At 57.7% G+C, this 18,166-nt stretch overlaps 1 protein-coding gene across 1 annotated transcript in view; it reads left to right on the top strand.

The window, feature by feature from the left end:
• The first annotated feature begins 4,704 nt into the window (after positions 1-4,704).
• Positions 4,705-18,166, top strand: part of UNC13A (unc-13 homolog A) — a 40,051-nt gene continuing 26,589 nt past the window's right edge. The window contains exons 1-11 of the mRNA XM_054050166.1: positions 4,705-4,849; positions 10,105-10,134; positions 10,516-10,615; positions 10,815-10,932; positions 11,136-11,259; positions 11,505-11,578; positions 11,672-11,726; positions 12,661-12,696; positions 13,250-13,460; positions 15,569-16,162; positions 17,670-17,763. Coding sequence (XP_053906141.1) covers positions 4,828-4,849; positions 10,105-10,134; positions 10,516-10,615; positions 10,815-10,932; positions 11,136-11,259; positions 11,505-11,578; positions 11,672-11,726; positions 12,661-12,696; positions 13,250-13,460; positions 15,569-16,162; positions 17,670-17,763 — 1,458 coding nt within the window. The 5' untranslated portion in view covers positions 4,705-4,827. The remainder of the gene's footprint in view (positions 4,850-10,104; positions 10,135-10,515; positions 10,616-10,814; positions 10,933-11,135; positions 11,260-11,504; positions 11,579-11,671; positions 11,727-12,660; positions 12,697-13,249; positions 13,461-15,568; positions 16,163-17,669; positions 17,764-18,166) is intronic.

The raw sequence follows: 18,166 nt of genomic DNA, 5'->3' as shown, positions 1-18,166 counted from the left end.
TACTCCAAGAGGTACCTGGTGCGATGTCTCAGTGCCATTGCAGAGCCTTTTCCCCCAGGAGCACACAGAGTGTTCTCCAACCCCAGAGGGCTCTTGGGGAAAAGCAGTTGGATGAAGGCAAGGAATAATCACAGTGTGGGAGCTTTCTCGGCTGCCCCCAAGGGAGGCGGGTCGGCTGCTCTCAGCTGGGCTCGTGGGTGGTTACAACAGAAGCCGTGCCAGCAGCTGGCAGAACATGCCTGAGGGACAGCACCCATGTCGTGAGGATGCAGGGACACCAGGGGATGGGAAGGAAAAGTAGTGTGCAGGATCTTGGAGGCTTTGGGAGTTGCTTTGGCTTTGACTTCTCCAGGAAGGTGGCTGCTGCAGGTAGGTGGCTGCTGCAGGTACCACCTACAACCCCATGTGCCCCTGCACCAGGGACCTTCAGACCACACAGATGCACAGGATGTCCATGTGTGGCCAACAGACTCCCACGCCACCTGCTCTAGTGCTGACCACACATGTGCATCCAACACATGTGCAGCCAGTGTAGCATGCTCAGCTGGGGGGGGCTACTCCCCGCTGGCTCTCACACCTGTAGAGACTCAGGGATAAAGGAGGAGTGTGTGGGAGCCTCATCTGAGGGACCAGGGGTGCTAGGGACCCCCAGACTTGTGGGGGCTGATTCCTGCTCACAGTGCAGGGGCAGGATCCAGTCACTGGAGAAAATCACTTCCAGGTCCTGGCTGGGGATCCTCTGCCCTGTTGCCCTGGCTGTAGTCCCAGCTTGTGGTTGAACCACTGGTTATAGCTTTGTTATCCTCAGATGCAGGCAGGTCTTGCTGCTGGGACAAACCCCCCTTCTTGTTGGATGCCTGCTGGTTTTCCTACCCTGCCTAATTGCCCAGATGGTGTGCAGGCAGAGCCTGGCTCCTCCAGGCTCCTCTCTATGGCTCTGCCAGAAAATGCAACAGCTGGACGGGGCATCTCTGCAGCCCAGTGGTGATGTTGGTACAGGCAAGAGGGACCCGGGCCTTTGCTGGGAGGGTAGGGAGGGCCATGTTGGCAGCAGGCAGATGAGACCCAGGGTTTTGCTGGGAGGATGAAGGAAATTTGGGTCTTTTTTTTTCCTTTTTTTTTCTTTATCCAGGAATGACAGGAAAAGTTTTATGCTGAGCTGGGGATTTGATGGCATCTGGGGATATTTAGACAAGAAGATTCTGGGGATGGGGTGTGCAGCACTGGGCACTGCCATGCACACAACACCAAATGATTTGGGGATGGGGGATATGCATGTGTAGGAAGGGAAAAAGTGTGAGAGGGAGGTTGCTGGAATTCAGCTCCTGGAAATAAAGAATTTCAAGGCCTGGAGAATACTTTCTGCTTTTTTTTTCTGAATAAATTTTATTTTTTCCTTAAATTTGATCAAAGTTAGGCTTTTTTTTTTTTTTTTTTTCCAGGAAAGAACTCAGGAGCATTTCATGAACATTTCCCCTTCCCATTAGACTTGTTTTCATCCAAATGAAGTCATAGGGCAGAAAATAAACCCAAAAGTGAGCTACAGGAGCAGCTCAGTGTTGGGTGCCAGGGCTGGGAGGGAAAGTCATGCTGGAGGGCAGCATCAGGCGGCAGTGGTGCAGGCCCCTCAGTGGAGGTGTGGGCAGAGGAAATGCGCTGAATGAGGAAAATCTTCATGTTTAAGAACTGCTTGAAAGGATGATTTTATGTGCCAGCATGTGTGTGATAACATGTGCATGCCTCTGTGTGTGTGCCTGCATGCGCACATGCACCGATATGCATATGCACAAACGTATGCGTGTGTTTGTGTGCATCTGTGTGCTGTGGCACGCGCATGTGTCACTACATGCAAGTGATGCAGTGACTGTGAATGGAGGAGACAGGTCCTTCTCAAAGCAGGGCTTTCCTGCCCTGGGGCTGCAGTGCTGGCAAGGCAGGGAGGACATGCCACAAGACAGCACCCAAAAATACACTGGGGGCAGGAGAGACCTTGGCGGAATTGGGGAGCGCCTGGTACATCCCTGGCTGTGGGAAAAGGCCCTAGCAGGATTTGGGATGGATGACCCTGCACCTCCTGCAGGGCATTGTAACCTTGCCAGGATGATGGTCATCGGGGTGGGCACTGTGGGAAACGGAATGCTTCAAGAACTGAGGGGGTACAATGCAACCACCTTGGTTTAGCAGAACTGGACCGTCATCATGGCTAGCACCTTGACCTTCTGGGAGAGTAGAAGTGCTTTTCATGTGACAGTGGGAAGCAGAAAAGGGGTAAGCACCCCACAGAGGGGAAAGGAGGAGGTAGCCACGGTGCTGGCTGCCACACCACATCAGGCACTGACAACCACTCTGGCAAGGGCTGGCTCTGTCATCCCTGGGGCTGAGCTGCTAGGAAGCAGAGCACCCGGCAAGCAGACACAGCATGCAAGGAGATGGGGCTGAGCCAGCTGCTCTGGCCAGGGTTTCCTGGGGAAGGACTGTCTTGACATCCCTGCATTGCCCAGGGCAATCCCATCTCGCCTGCCTCATCATGGATCTGTCAGTGCAAAGCCCAGCTCTCCATACCCTGATTCATCTGTCAGCAGGGCTCTGCCTGTCTCTGCAGTCCCTCACATCATCTGCCTTCCTGGGCTTGGGGCTCCATTCCTGGAGGGGAGGGCGAGAGCTGTCCCATGGGGCCCTGCACATATTCCCTCCATGCCTTGTGCCTCAGTTTCCTTTGGCATATTTTTGTCCCCTGGAGTCCCTGACCCCACCTCTGCTGGTCCCTGCAAGATGTGATGACCCCATGGGAGCAACATGGTGCCACCCTCGCTTGCACAACAAAGGCATTTGGAGCAGTAGGATGGAAGAGTGAGTCCATCACCTGGCTTCACAGCAAGATGGGAGGCAGATGAGGACAGGCTCATGATGAAACCTTGTCTGAGCTCATGTCCCCAGCTGATGGCATTGGGGCCTCTTCTTTAACGCCCAAGCAGGACCCCTCCCATGAGTGTCAGCCTCTGGAGCCGGGGTGCTGATCCCTCCCTGCAACCATGAGCCAGGATCACTGTGCCCAGATCTGACGTTTGGAGGTGGAGAGGAGAGAATGACCCTCTTGGGGAGCAATGATGACTGTTTACCCTCATCTGCTCAGACCAATCTCTGAATAAGCCCAGAGTGGCACCCTGCTGCCTCTTGCCCTCAGGGGCTGTGAGCCTCCCCCTGTGATGGGGTGAACGCTGCTCTCCTAATCCATCTGCACTTCTGAGGCTGTGCAGGAAGGGCAGAACCCCCACAGCTGTGCAAACCAGATGCCACAACTCCCCCAGGGGCAACCAGGGCATGACAGGCCCACAGGGCTGTACAAGCCAGACAGACACCCCCCCCTTCAAGTGCAAGATGGGCAGGACAGATGTTCCTCCCGCCTGGCTTGGAGCAATGTAGGCAGAGCAGCACAACCCCCACCTGCACTGGGACAGGACCATAGAATCATTTGGTTGGAAAAGACCCTTGAGATCATTGAATCGAACCACACCTGTCCCTAAACCAGATGCCTGAGCACCTCACTTACCCATCTTTTAAATCCCACCAGGGATGGGGACTCAAACACTTCCCTGGGAGCCTCTGCCAGTGCCTGAGAAGCCTTTCGGTGAAGAAATTTTTCCTAATGTCCAACCTAAACCTGCCCTGGTGCAACTTGAGGCCTTTTCGTTTCATCCTATCAGTTGTTCCCTGGGAGAAGAGGCCAACACCCAACTCACCACAACCTCCTTGCAGGAGCTACAGAGAGCGATGAGGTCTCCCCTCAGCCTCCTCCAGGCTGAACAACCCCAGCTCCCTCAGCCTCTCTCAGAATGCCTGTGCTCCAGCCTCTTCCCCAGCTCTGCTCCCTTCTCTGGACGCCTGCGGTCCCTCAATGTCCTTCTTGTAGTGGGGAGCCCAAAACTGAACCCAAGATTCGAAGTGTGGCCTCACCAATGCTTAGTCCAGAGGGCGATCCCTTCTCTGCTCCTGCTGGTCACATCATGGCTGATCAAAGCCAGGATGCTGTTGGCCTTCTTGGCCATCTGACCACTCACTACAAGAAAAACATTGAAGTGGTGGAGTGCATCCAGAGAAGGGGAACGGAGCTGGGGAAGGGGCTGGAGAACAAGGATTATGAAAGGTGGCTGAGGGGACTGGGTTTTTTGCCCGAAGAAAAGGATGCTGAGGGGAGACCTCATCACTGTCCTCAACTGCCTGAAAGGAGGTTGTGGTGAAGTGGGTGTTGATCTCTTCTCCCAAGTGACAGGCAAGAGGGTGAGAAGGAATGGCCTCAAGTTGTGCCAGGGCAGGTTCAGATTGGGTACTAGAAAATATTTCTTCACCAAAAGGTTTATCAGGTACTGGCAGAGGCTGCCCAGGGAGGTGGTTGAGTCCCCATCCCTGGAGAGATTTAGAAGATGGGTAGATGAAGTGCTCAGTGATCTCATTTACTAGTGAACAGGGACGGTTGGATTCGATGATTTCAAAGGTCTTTTTCAATCAAATGATTCCATGATACAGCGATTCTGCGTTCAGCTGATCAATGTGAACGCGACAGGTCCCGGAGCCATACGGGGAAGGCCTCCGAGGTCCACACCCGCAGGTTTCCCCCCCGGAGGCCGCAAAGAGCAGCGCCCCCAGCCCCGCCCCGCCCGCCCCGGGGCTCCACGGCGGGGGGAGGCTCCCTTCGGGCGGGGGCGGTGGAGCTGACGTCAGGCGCTGTCCCTGGTGCTGAAGCAAGATGGCCGCCCGCTAAGGCGAGCGGGGCGGGAGCGGTGGCGGCCGGCGCACACCACCACCCCCCTCCCCTCCCCGGCCGAGACGATGTCGCTGCTCTGTGTCCGAGGTACCGGGACACGGCCGGGGAGGGGCCGCCCCGGGGCCACGCCGCACACCGCGGTGGGACGAGGGTGCTCGCTGCACTGGTACCCGGCAGATGGGGCTTGAGAGCGAGGGGGTGTTGATGAGGGTGATTTGAGGGCGTATTTAGTGGTTTGCAAAGCAGCACTGGGAAACGTAGGGGGATTTGGAAGTTTATGGGGTTTGTTCGGGCAGGGTGGGAATGTGGTGGGGGTAGATGGGGCTTTGGAGCCGAGGGGGGTGATTGGGGTGGGGGGTGGGTCAGGCGACTTCCGGATGGGTGTGGGACGCTGGGAGGGATCCATGGGGCATGTGGAGGGTGGAAGGTGTTTGGGAATGGGGGGGGAGGGTTGTGCCTGGGGGAGGGTTAGGGACAGATATGGCAGGAGGTGCTTGGGGTGGGGGTATTTGGGGAGAGGTGGGAGGGGGAGGGTGGACGGGTGGGGGTGTTCGGAGGGGCGGGCACGGGGGGGTCTGCATTTGCAGGGCGGGAGAGAGGAAGGTGGGGAGGGAAGATGGGGAAGAGGGAAGGAGGGGAAGAGAGGGGAGTTGGGGGAAGGAAATTAGGGAACATGTCGGGGAAGAGGGAAAATGGGGGAGAGGGGAGAAGGGCGCTCGGAGGGGGCGGTCAGGCGGAGATGGGTAGACGGGAGAGGCCCCTTACCGGTGCAGCGAGCGCACCCGGCCCCGGCGGCAGCGTTGGCCCGCGGGGCTGGCGGAGGCGGGGGGAGGAGGGTCGTGGGAACGGCTCCATTGACAAAAACCCGGTGCGTGGATTTATGAATGAACCGGCGGGGGCGCGCGCGCGGCGCCGGACCTGACAGTGTGTGGGGGGGAACCTTGACCACCCTCCGCCCCGCGCCGGGGCAGGGAAAGGGGGGACCACCCCTGCACCACTTCTCACGGCGTCTCCTGTCTATCCCTCTCCCCCATCCTTCCCTCTGCTCCCTCCTCCCCTGTCTCCCCCATCTTCCTTCTTCTCGACTCCTTCTCTCCGCCCATCTTCCCTCTCCCCCCTTTTCCCTCTTCCACCATCATCTCTCCCCCTCATCTTCCCTCTCCCCATCTCCTTCCCTCTCCCCATCTCCTTCCCTCTCCCCATCTCCTTCCCCTCCCCATCTCCTTCCCTCTCCCCATCTCCTCTCTCTCCCCATCTCCTCTCTCTCCCCATCTCCTCTCTCTCCCCCTCCTTTCTTCTCCCCATCTCCTCTCTCTCCCCCTCCTTCCCTCTCCCCATCTCCTCTCTCTCCCCCTCCTTCCCTCTCCCCATCTTCCCTCCCCCGTTCCTTTCTCCCGCCCTGCAAATGCAGACCCCCACGTACCCATCCCCTCAAACACCCCCACCCATCCAACCTTCCCCCCCACCTCTCCCCAAATACCCCCCCCAAGCACCTCCTGCCATATTTGTCCCTACCCCTCCTCCCCCAGGCATAGCCCTTCCCTCCCATTCCCAAACACCTTCCACCCTCCACATGCCCCATGGATCCCTCCCAGCATCCCACAGCCATCCCCAAGTCTCCTGACCCACCCCCCCGTCACCCCCCCCTCCACTCCCAAGCCCCATCTACTCCCACCCACATTCCCATCCTCCCTGAACAAATCCCATATACCTCCAAATCCCCCTATCTTTCCCAGTGCCCCCTTGCAAACTAAATACCCTGCCAAACCACCCCCCTGCCCCAAACACCTGCCTCCCAGTCCCCTTTGCTCTTGCACCATTGCCCCTCTTCAGGCATGGTGATGCTGGGTCGGGGCTCGTGCTGGTGGAAACCAAGTTAGAGGTGCTGCTCATCCTGTACTGGGAAGAACCCAGTCTGCCCCACAACGGCTTGCAGAGGGGATTGGGACCCGTGCCAAAGCCAGCGTGCCTCTGCGTGCTACCCAGACAGACGCCCCCAGCCCCAGATTTGGGGTCCACTGCTCTGGCAGGGGAGGGACTGCATCTTTACTCCTGATTAAGGGGCTGTCACACACGGTGACACTCTCAGTGAAGCTGGGGGTGGATGTTGAGAAACGTCTCCTCATTCGTTCAGGCTTCCCCCACTTGCTCGGGGCAGCTATTTTTGTCACCCTATTTTTGGGGTCCCAGGAGTGGAGGTGCCATCCCAGAACCTCCTCCAGTCTTTCCCTGCCCTTCCGGGGATGCTGGGGCCATGCAGAACCCCCAGGGGCTTCGTGCCAAGGGGGTGCACTTGCAGGACAGGCACGGAAGTGGTCCTGGGCGATGTGGGGTGAGCAAGGACAGGGGTGCGTGGCAGGGAGGAGGGTATCTGAAGTGGTATGGGGCAGATGGACTGGTGGACAGGCAGGTGGATGGGCATCCAGACAGACAGATGGAGACACGGCTGGACAAATGGATGGAGGGTGGGGAGACATGAGCGGGTAGACAGAGGGGTGGGTGGATGAATGGATGAGGGATAGATGGAGAGAAGGAGAGGATGGCTGGCTGGCTGGCTGGCTGGCTGGTCAAAGGATGGGTAGACAGACAGATAGTTGGACAGAGTCATGGGTGGTTGGACAGACAGGTGAATGGATGCATGGACAGAAGGATGGGTCGATGGACAAAGGGATGGACAAACAGGCCTGTTGCGGAATGCCTGCAGCCCAGCTTGGTTTTTACACTGTTGCTGGTCCAATTCCTGCCAGCTGCCTTCTGCCTCAGTTTTCCTAACTGGCCAACACCTCCCTGAGTGGAGGCTGATCATGCCAGCCTAGGAAGCACCCTTGGCCTTCCACCCTGTTGTAGGAGTACCCAGCTCTCATGAGAGTCCCACTGTCCCCATCTCCTTGTTTGGGTACTCGGGTTGAATTTAGCCCAAGGGTGGCATCTTGGGCCCCACCAGCCCTGCTCCAGCCTTGGGGACCTGTTGGTGGGTGGGAGGGTGGCACTGCCCACTCAGGGCCATGAGCCGCAAATGGTGGCAGCAGGACTTCTCCTCAGCAGTCGATGACAGCCAGGAGAACCACGTGTTCCCTGGGTAGTTGTTTGTTCCTGTCAGCTCGGGTATTTTTGGAGCTTTTCCTTCCTCTGCTCTCCCATTTCGGATGCAGCAGCTGATGGAGAGCGTTCAGCCCCAGTGGGTGCATCTGGGTCCAGGGCAAAGGTGAGCTCCCACACCAGGGGTCCCTGTGCAGCTCTGAGCGTGTGCCATGGGCAGGTTCTGGTACCAAGTATGGTATTATAATAGAATAATAAATTATATATACAAGATACAAAATAAATATAAAAATACATATAGTAACACACAGTGACGTTGGCCATCCCCATGCAGTCCCCCTGTCTCCCCACCCAGGAGTGCTAGGGGATCTTTGGGATCCTGGCCTTGAACCAAATCCTCGTGCATGAATCTCTGAGTGCAGTTGCAGCTCCCAGAGTCCTGTGATTTCCTGGGAACCCAGCCGGTGATGTGGCTGGTGACCTTCCTTTGGGCAACGCTGCTGCAAAAAGCTGCCCAACGCGTGACCTTCTTGGCAGCCCAGGGCAGGCATCCAAGCTGAACAATTCCTGGTTGTGTTCTGAGTAGCACGCTGTAACTGAGCCAAGGATTCCTCCCTGCCTCAGTTTCCCTAGAGGCGCCCCATGGCCAGGCATGGACTGCTTGTGCTGTGTTGCCTCCTCCAAACCTCACTGTGTGTCTGGAGCCCGCGGGCGGCAGTCCCGTGGCCCTTCCAGCGCTGGCCGTGGGTGATAAGTGGCTGTCGAGCATCACATCTCTGAAATCAAATTACCTTTGATATTGCCAGGGCTATTTTCATCGCTCCTCAGTCACGTTGGTCCTCCACCCGCTGGCATCCGAGTCATTTAACCATTCTCTGGGTGCTGTGTCATCCCTCCCTGCCTGCTCCCCTCCTGTGATCCCTGAAGACACCCCAGGTCCCACCACCCCTTGGCATTGGCGGTATTGGTGCCTGGCACTGTCCAGTTGCCTATTTGCCTCCCCACTGCAGGCAAAACCTGGGTAGCAGCCCCCCTGTACCCCCTTCTTGCAGAACTGGGGGATCAGCCAGCACTGGGGCCGTTTGTTCCCATGGTACTGAGCAGAATTCAGCCCAGATGCAAACACTGACCCTGCATGTCATCAGCTACTTGGGAAGGGTCCCCACCAGGTAGGATGGGACCCAGCCCCTCGGTGACTCCAGGATGGGGACAGGGCAGAGGTGGGGTGTGTCTGTCTGTGTGTCTGTGAGTTTTGGGTGTCCCTGTGACAGTGGAGTGGGGGGAGCATCTCCACCGCCCCTGGGGCTGCCATAGGGCACGGGAGGGTTACAACCCCCCCACCCCCCTCCCAGGTTTCCTGTATGAAATCTGAGTCAGCGTTTTGGAATTGATGAGAGCCTTAACCCTGGCACTGCTGGGCCAGTGCCTCAAGGTGGGGGAGTGGAGCAGGGAAGGAGTTCCCCCTGTCATCCTTTCCCCCCCAGGATTTGTATTGTAGCATTATGTCTTTCCTGAAATGGATCAGAATTCAGAAGCAGGGGAGTAAGGAGAGTTAAACACCCCCTCAACAGGTCATGCAATCATAGAATGATGGAATGGTTTGAGTCGGAAGAGACCTTAAAGATCATCTAATGCTACCCCCCTGCCATGGGCAGGGACACCTCCCACTGGATCAGGGGCTCCAAGCCCCATCCAACCTGGCCTTGAACTCCTCCAGGGATGGGGCAGCCACCACTGCTCTGGGCAGCCTGGGCCAGGGCCTCCCTACCATCACAGGGAACAATTTCTTCCTAAGATCTCATCTCATTCTCCCCTCTTTCAGCTTCAAACCATTCCCCCTTGTCCTATTCCTGCACTCCCTGATCAGGAGCCTCTCCCCAGCTTTCCTGGAGCCCCTTTCCTTACTGGAAGCTGCTCTAAGGTTTCCCTGGAGCCTTCTCTTCTCCAGGCTGAACAACCCCAACTCTCTCAGCCTGTCCTCACATGGGAGGGAAGGCAGTGAGATGAAGACTGGTCATTTGGGGTTGCAAAGAGATGTTTGAAAAGTTGTCTCGAAGTCGCAGTTTTTGTGTGTGTGCGCGTGCGCTTTTCTTCCCTGTGGTGCCCACCAGCTCATGTCTGATTCCCCACCCTCATGTTGGGCTTTGGGGACTCCTGATTTACACCAGCAGGAGGGATCCCACCACGTTGCCCCCCCTTGCAGCTGGGGATCCTCCCACTCCCTTGGCACCCTGGTGGGGGTCCCCTGTGCCGGGCACTGCTCTCTCAGGTTTAATCTCTTCCCTCCCTCTCTGTCCCCACAGTTAAAAAGGCCAAGTTTGACGGGCCCCAAGGTAAGCAGCTCCAGGGAAGGCTGGGGTGCAGGGCCAGGGGCTCAGAGTTTGGGCTGATTGGAGGTGGCAAGACCAGAGGAAGGGCTGAGGGGTGGCGAGGGGACCCCAGCTCAGCCTCAGCTCTGGTGGCCTTGTTTGGCAAGCATGGTGGGGAGCACACATGGAGATGGGGGTGCCCTGGGTGAGATTTGGGGGGCTCACAGCCTCTGCTCCTAGTGATGTGGGATCCATCCTGCCTAGCGATGGGCTGGGGTACTGAGGGCAGTGTATGGGGACCTCACCAAAGGGTGGTGGTGGGGATGTGTCCAGGAGGTGGGAGCGTGGCTGGTGGTGGTGGTGGGGACCAGTGGGGGCCACTTCACTCTCTGCTTGCTCCCCCAGAGAAGTTTAACACCTACGTGACACTGAAGGTGCAAAATGTCAAGAGCACAACCATCGCAGTGCGGGGCAACCTGCCCTCCTGGGAGCAGGACTTCATGTTGTGAGTGTCCAGGGGCCGCCTCAGGGCCCCCACCCCTGCTGTTCCCCTCTATCCACCCATCAAGGGCAAGTCCCTCCCTGCTGGTGCCCCCTGGCCCCAGCCCCGGGGGGGCTCACCCGGGTCCTAGGGCTGTGGGGGCAGGCAGAGACGGAGGTGGCCCCGGGTAGCTGCTGATACGTCTTGTCTCTCTCCCTCCCAGTGAGATCAACCGGCTCGACCTGGGCCTGACGGTAGAGGTGTGGAACAAGGGGCTGATCTGGGACACCATGGTGGGGACAGTGTGGATCCCTCTCCGAACCATCCGGCAGTCCAACGAGGTAGGAAGCCAGGCACATCCATCCCCCACCAGAACCTAAGAGACATGTAGCTGCCCCCTGTTTGTCCTTTGATGGGGGCAGAGCCTTTCCCAACCCCGCCTGGGGAGGACTGTACTTGGAGCTGAATGCTGCCTGCATGAGGTTGTGGGGTCAGGGAAGGGGGATTCCTGGTGGCTCTTCTCACCCCTATTTCTGCCCCACAGGAGGGCCCTGGGGAATGGCTCACACTTGACTCCCAGGTCATCATGACCAACAATGAGATTTCAGGCACCAAGGATCCCACTTTCCACCGTATCCTCCTTGACACCCGCTTCGAGCTGCCGTTGGGTGGGTACTGTCCCTGGGCACTCTGGGTCTGAGGTGTGTCCTTCTTTGCTCCGAGCCTCATGGATGCTCATGAGACTCGGGGCTGGGGCTGAGGTCCATGGCAGGGGGGTTGGAACTGGGTGATCTCAAGGTCCCTTCTAACCCAAACCGTTCTATGATTCTATGATCCTGTAGCCCCAAAAGCTGGGGGGCTAGTTTGGGGGTTGTGTGTGTCTGCACACCAATTGGAGTCTTTGCCCTTGCAGATATCCCTGAGGAGGAGGCCAGATATTGGGCCAAGAAGCTGGAGCAGCTCAATGCCATGCGGGACCAGGATGATGTAAGTCAGTGCAGAGTCAGGCCCGAGGTGAGGGATGGGCAGCGAGCAGCAATCCTGTGAGCAGGCAGTCCTCACCAGCCTGTCTTTTTGCAGTATGCCTTTCAGGAGGAGCAGGAAAAGCCTCTGCCTGTTCACAGCTCCCAGTGCTGTAAGTGCTGCCCTGTCCCTGCTCTGCTTCAAGACTCCCAACCTTGCCCAGTTCCCCACACCGGGAATGCACAGAAGCAGGGTTTCCACCTGCCTTGGGGGAGCTGGACCCCAACCCAAGTGGGGCTCAACCTTGTTCCTTATGCTGTTTCCATCCCTCTTCCCATCCTCCCTCCTGTGTCTACTGGTGTTGTCTTGCTGTGTCCCTGCCCCACAGTGCATGAGCCTTCCCTTGGGCTGAGCTGGAGGGGAGAGAGGCGCTGGGGGCCACGGCAGTGTGGCTGGTAAGGATGGGGAGCCCAAGTGAGGGGCAGCAAGGTTGGTGTGGAGGCTGCTTGGTAGAAACACCAGAGGGATCTGGGGAATTTGGGATGGCGGCTCACTTTGTCCCAACTGTTTTACCACAAAGGGGGCTGTTAGCAAAAATCATCATAAAACCCAAATTCTATGAAATCAAGGAGCTTTTAGAAAAATAAACCCTCATAAAAGCCCAAGCTCTTAAATACTCAGGAGCCTTTAGTAAAAAATCATCATAAAGGCCCAGATTCAGTGAAATCAAGTTTTACTCAAGTTATTACAGCAAGAAAGAGAACAAATGATTAGTAGTGATCAATCACAAGTTAGCAGTAACAGCTTTTAAAGGCAATGTGTCTGATCATTAGCATAAGAGAATCCACAGGGACCCATCCCAGTTCTGTGTTGGTACTGCTTAGCCCAGTCCCTGTCCCCAGCATGGCCCAGTGTCATGTGCTCTGTCCTGGGCACTGCCTCAAACCCATCTTGGGGCACTGTCCCAAACCCATCTTGGGGCACTGTCCCCAGGCCAGCTTAGTGCCAGCATGCCTGGGAGACATCCCAGCCAGACCCTGCTGCTGCCCTGCAGCTGCCTCCATTCTTATTGTCTCTGCCCCCCCCCCCCCCCTTTTTTTTTGTAGGCAACTGGAATTATTTTGGCTGGGGAGAACAGCAGAGTAAGTATCCTGTCCCCTCCTCTCCTCCCAGCTTGGTGGTCCCCAGTGAATCCCACTTTGCCATTCCGTAGCCTGGCCAGGGGACCTGGAGCTTGGGTCCAGTGGTGGCCTCATGCTGTGGCTCTGTGCTGGGCAAAGACAGAGACACCAAGCACCGTGTCCTGGGCATGGTTGTCCCGACAGGCTGGTGGGGACATGGCAACATGAGGCTCTGTGCCCTTGGGGTGCCATGCTGACAATGAGCAGCTCAGGCTTTGCCTCTGTGGTGGGACATTGGTGGGACAACAGGAGGTCCCTGCATCCTGTTCTCCTCTTCCCCCTTTTGTACACCCCATTTTCCCTCTCTGCCCTCCCCTTGTCTCCCCAAACCCCTTTCTGCAGAGGGGAACATGTGCAGCTTGCCCCTCACCCCTTCCTGGATCCCTCTCACCAGCAGTGGGGGCACAGTGGGAGCAATAGTGGGGCTGTGCCTGGCATGGAGAAGATTTGGGGTGTCCCTGGCCACCACAGCTGTAGAGCTGTCCCCTGTCCCACTCACTGCATCCCCTTGCAGATGATGACCCTGACAGCACGGTGGATGACCGGGACAGCGATTACCGCAGTGAGACCAGCAACAGCATCCCACCACCATACTACACCACCTCGCAGCCCAATGCCTCCGTCCACCAGTACCCCATGAGGCACCAGCAGCAGAGCTCCCACGACTCCTACACTGACTCCATGCAGAGCTACAAGATGGATTACTCAGACGAGCGTCCCATCAGGTAGCGTCAGCGCAGCCAGCTCCCCCCCTGGGACCTGCTTTCTCAATCCCTCCACAGGTGACAGAGGCCAGCGGGTCCTCAGGGTGATGCCAGTGTGGCGGGTGACAGAGGGAAGGATGCTGAGGCGAGGAAGAGGGGGATGGTGCTGGCCCCAAGCTTTCCTCTCACTGGAAAGTTTTCAAGCTTCTGGGTCACTGCTTTCCTCTGTCCTCACTGGACTTCGGCAGACCTGAGCTCCTTGCTGTCCTTGCTGGGAGCTGAGCTCTGGGATGTGGCCTGGCTGGGGATGCAGACGTGGCTGTAGGTGGAGCCACAGTCAGGGATGCCTGCCCAGTGCTTTGAACTCACGGTCGCCCCATGGCTCACCAGCATCCAGCCCAAGGTGGGCCCATCTGACAAGGTGCCAGTCCCGTCTGCCAGGACAGAGCCTCCCTGCCGGCATCCCCATGGTGGCAGGGGGTGCAGGGGCATGGAGGGTGGCGGTGGCGTGGTGCCCAGAACCTCGCTGATCATCTTCCTCTCCTCCCCGGCAGACGCTATGGTAGTGTAGACTCTGCCACAAACGGACGCAGTGACGCTGAGTCCGCTTCTGAGTCGAGCAGGCGGACCAGCCGCCAGCCTTCCCTTGAGAGCAGGCGGTCCCTAGACCTATCGGATAGGTGGGTCACTACCTCGTTGTGTGCCGTGTGCCGTCGCAGATTGCTGTGGTCGGTCCTTGCAGCCATGGTGAGGCCAACACCAGTCCCGGCAAGGGCGGCCTTCTGCCGCTGCGGAGTCCCCCCTCTCCCTGCCCTGAACCACCTTTCAGAGGAGCAGTGTTGGGATGCTCTGCGTGTCTCTTGGCTCCGTGGTGTCCCTTCTTGCTGCTGCACCCCAGTTCATGGGTATGATGCCCCATCAACCTTGTCCCTCTTGCTGGCATGCTGACTGTCTGGCAGCACTGCTGCCTCTTTCCCCTCATGCCAGCAGGGATGGGAGCTGGGGCCCTGGGGACTCAAGTGCCACTGTCTGTTTCTGATCACCTCCCAGGCAGCACTTGGCTGGGCAAAAGCCTCGTACAGTGGTCTGAGACCCTTGCAACGTGCCAAGGTCCCCTCTCCCAGCTCTTGACAGGATCAGGCTGGGGAGGTGAGGGGTTTCCAGGCATGAGTTATGTCTTCTGCCCCATTTGCCCAAAGTGCCTCTTTCCACGGTACCTGGATGATGCCAGTATCCCTCCCTGCTGGGACCAGCCTGGGCATCCCCCAGCACCCTCTTCCCTGCAGTGTCCACTGCCTCACCACTGCCTGGCTCTGGGTCCAGGGCTCTGCGCATCCCATCTCCTTGTCCCTATCCCTCTTGCTCACACTGTCCCCTGGCTGCCAGTGCTGGAGACGTGGTGTCGGCCTCTTCCTAGGCATGTCCCTGTCCTGTCTGCATGTTTGCTTCTGTGAGCCTCTCCCCATGGAGCCACCTCATCCCCAGTGGCCTCCTGGGACACAGGAAGCCCCCTTGTGCCACTGCTCCCAGTGATGCAGGTGGCTGTGAGAGGGGATGCTGGAAGGGCTGAGGGCCAGTGGGCAGTGTGAAGGTATCTGACCTGTCAGGAAGAGTGAAGAGGGGCCCTCTGGGCAGGGATGATGCGGTTAAGGGGAGTGATGGGGTCGAGGGGTGTCCTTGGAGAGAGGTGCCCAGGAGGTCTACAGTGAGTGCTGGGATGTCAGGGCAGAGGTTGGGTGACAGATCTGCAGGTTAGGGGCAGGACGGGGTGTCTGGCAGAAGCAGGATCTGGCTAGGGGTGCTGCCTGGCTGTGCTTTGCCCCCACCCCTGTCCCTGTCACGGCTGAGCCGAGGGGACAGACACCATCCCCCACATCCCCACGCTCGGCCCAGGCACAGGCAGAATGATCAGACTCCTGAGACTGACTCAGCTTTGGGGGCAGCGTCAGCCCACAGAGTCTGCTGGATCTCTGCCTTTGACTGCCTTTGACTGCCCAGTGCTCACAGAGGGCTGAGCCCCGATGGGAGCTGCACGTCCTCCTGCCCACAGTGCAGGAACACTGGGGCTCTGGCTGGACAAGGCTGTGAATCCATGGGAGCCCTGTCCTTGTCTCCCCTTGGCCCTGCAGCCCCACAGGGAGCAGCCACTATGCTTCGTCGGCAGAGCTGAGCCAAGGTAGCTCCCAGCTGAGCGAGGACTTCGAGAACGAGAGCCTGCGAGACTCAGAGCTGGATGAGCGGGATGGCGACTCCTACCACTCCTGCCATAGCTCTGTCAGCTACCGCAAGGACTCGCCCCACTGGGAGGAGGAGGATGACGACCTCTATCTGGAAGAAGAAGAGGAGGAGGATGAGTTCAATGAGGACTACAGTGAGAATGAGGAAGGCTACCCCAAGGAGGAAGAGGAGGAGGACCTGCAGGAGCAGGACACCTATGAAGCCCTTGAGCATGATGCCTACCCTCTGTCGCAGAAACTCCCTAGGCAGCAGCAGCAACAGCTCCCACAGCAGCAGCAGCAACCCCAGCAGGTCCCACAGCTGAAGCCACAGCAGCAGGAGAGGAAGGAGGAGAAGAAAGAGGAGAGGAAAGAGGAGAGGAAGGAGGAGAAGGACACCTCTGCCCCCCAAGAAACCCCAGAGGCTCTCCAAGCCCAGCGGGGAGCAGATGAAGCTCCCTTGCCAGAGGCAGGCCCTGAACCTGAGTCCTTGAAACCAGCTGAGAGGTAGGAGGGATGTGTTGATGCATGGTGTCCTTGCAGTGGCACTGTGCCTGGTGACACTGAAGATACTCTGGTGGTGGCCCGGGGCTGGTGCTGCTGGTGCCAAGGGGAAGCACCAGGGGCTTTCTATGGTGTCTGGGGCTTTTCTAGGTGCTTGAGGCATCAAGGTGAGGGAAGCCCACCTTGTGCCACCCTGGTGAGTGTCAGCCCCCTTGGGCATGCTGCCCTGGACCAGCCACCACTGCCACACGAAGCAGGGGCAGAGCTCGAGGCATTTGAGATCCTGCCAGGGCTACTGGAGATGCAGGTTTATAACCTGATCCAAATGTGGGGATGGGGCAAGTGGAGGCTTGGGGCTGTGATTCCTCTCCTCTGGCTCAAGCTATTGACTCCCTGAGTGGAGGGAGTACTCTGGAGCTTGGGACAGTCAGAGGAGGAAATTTCCTTCACAAGAGTTAATCCTCTCCCTAGGCCACTGGTAAAAGCTCATTGTGGTCTCCTGTGCTGTACAGATGAATTATTTGGTGGCCAGGTCCCTGGTACATCATGTGAATAATTAATGTGTCAGTCTCTGCCTTTAATTATTGAGCATGTCCATTTTTTCATGGTTTGGTGAGCACCACCACTCTTCGCAGAGAGGAATGTGGTGGGCTTTTTTGATCTTTTACTTAGTTTAAATTATAGACCACAGCTGGGGAATCTCTCATTTAAAAGAATACGTAATGAGCTAAATACATATTTAGGCCCAGGGGCTGGTTAGAGTCCTGGCAAAGGTGGCCTTAGCTCATGTCTGCCTGCAGTACCTGTTCTGTGGGCTTGGGGGTCCTATGCTGGCCATGGGGACCACGAATTGGTCCTGAGGATGCCCACCGGCCTTGTCAGGCTCATCTCCTGAGCTACCCATGGCCTTGTCCCTGGGCTGGTTCTGGACACCCATCTCCATTGTCACACCAGGCTCTCCAGGAGGCTGGGACGTTTGGAGGATTTATTTTCTTTTCCTCCATGTCTCAAATTTGTGAGAGAGGAGAAAAAATACCCCACACCAACCAGCATGTCAGGGCTGACAGGTCCCCCAGGGCTCAGAGCCACTGGGGTTCTGGGAGCCCTTAAAGCCAGGATGGGAGGAAGTGGCCAGAGGACATCCTGCTATGGAGATGAGGGGTGAGGGAAGCTTAATCCACATCCTCGTGTCACCAGCAGTCCCCCATAGCCTTTGTGCCTCGAGGAATCCCTCCGTGTCACTTGAGTGCCTAGGACAGGGTCTCCCAAGGAGGGGGAACTCCTCGCTTCTCTCCATTGCTCTGCCTTGACTGTGCTGCCCTTTGCAGTGGGACTTGCTGCCCTTTTAGGGTCCTTCCTGGTAGCAAGAGGGAGTTTTTGTCATGGTCACATGGGCTCAAGGTCCATCAGGATCCCTACATTGCAGTCTCAGTCCTGCTGGAGGTGTGGGGACTGACTCCCTGCTCTCTGATGCTGTGCCAGGAGGTGAATGAGGTGTGTGTGCTTGCAGGGAGCAGGCGGAGGCGGAGGTGCAGGACCCCAAAGCACGAGCCAAAGCCAACTGGCTGAGAGCCTTCAACAAGGTCTGCATGCAGCTGCAGGAGGTGAGGAACACTGTGGCTGCCCGCCACTGGGTCCCAACTCTGACCACATGCTGGACTCGAGGTGTGGCCCCTTCCTGCACCTGGGCATCTTCCAGACATGCCCACTCCCTGATCCCAAGAACATTTCACACCCTGAGGGCAGTGGGGACCTGAGGGACCCCAACAGTGGTGGCTCTGCAACCCCATTCACCCCAAGTGGTTCCTCCATGAGGGGCAGGGCATGCTGAGGATCTTCCCCCGGTGTGTGCTGCATGCAGTGTGCTGGTGTGAGCCCCCTCTCCCCTGGACTGAGTTGACAATTTTTTGTTCTGTTTTTAGACTCCATCCTCCATATTTTCTTTTTGTTTTGGCTCTGGATTCGCCCCCAGGGGTTTTGATCCCCCTCCCCACCGCTTCTCTTTTC

This window comes from Cuculus canorus, chromosome 27 (genome assembly GCF_017976375.1).
Source record: "Cuculus canorus isolate bCucCan1 chromosome 27, bCucCan1.pri, whole genome shotgun sequence".
Taxonomy (NCBI): domain Eukaryota; kingdom Metazoa; phylum Chordata; class Aves; order Cuculiformes; family Cuculidae; genus Cuculus; species Cuculus canorus.
Note: the sequence above shows the minus strand (reverse complement) of the source record. Positions and strands in the feature narration are given on the sequence as shown.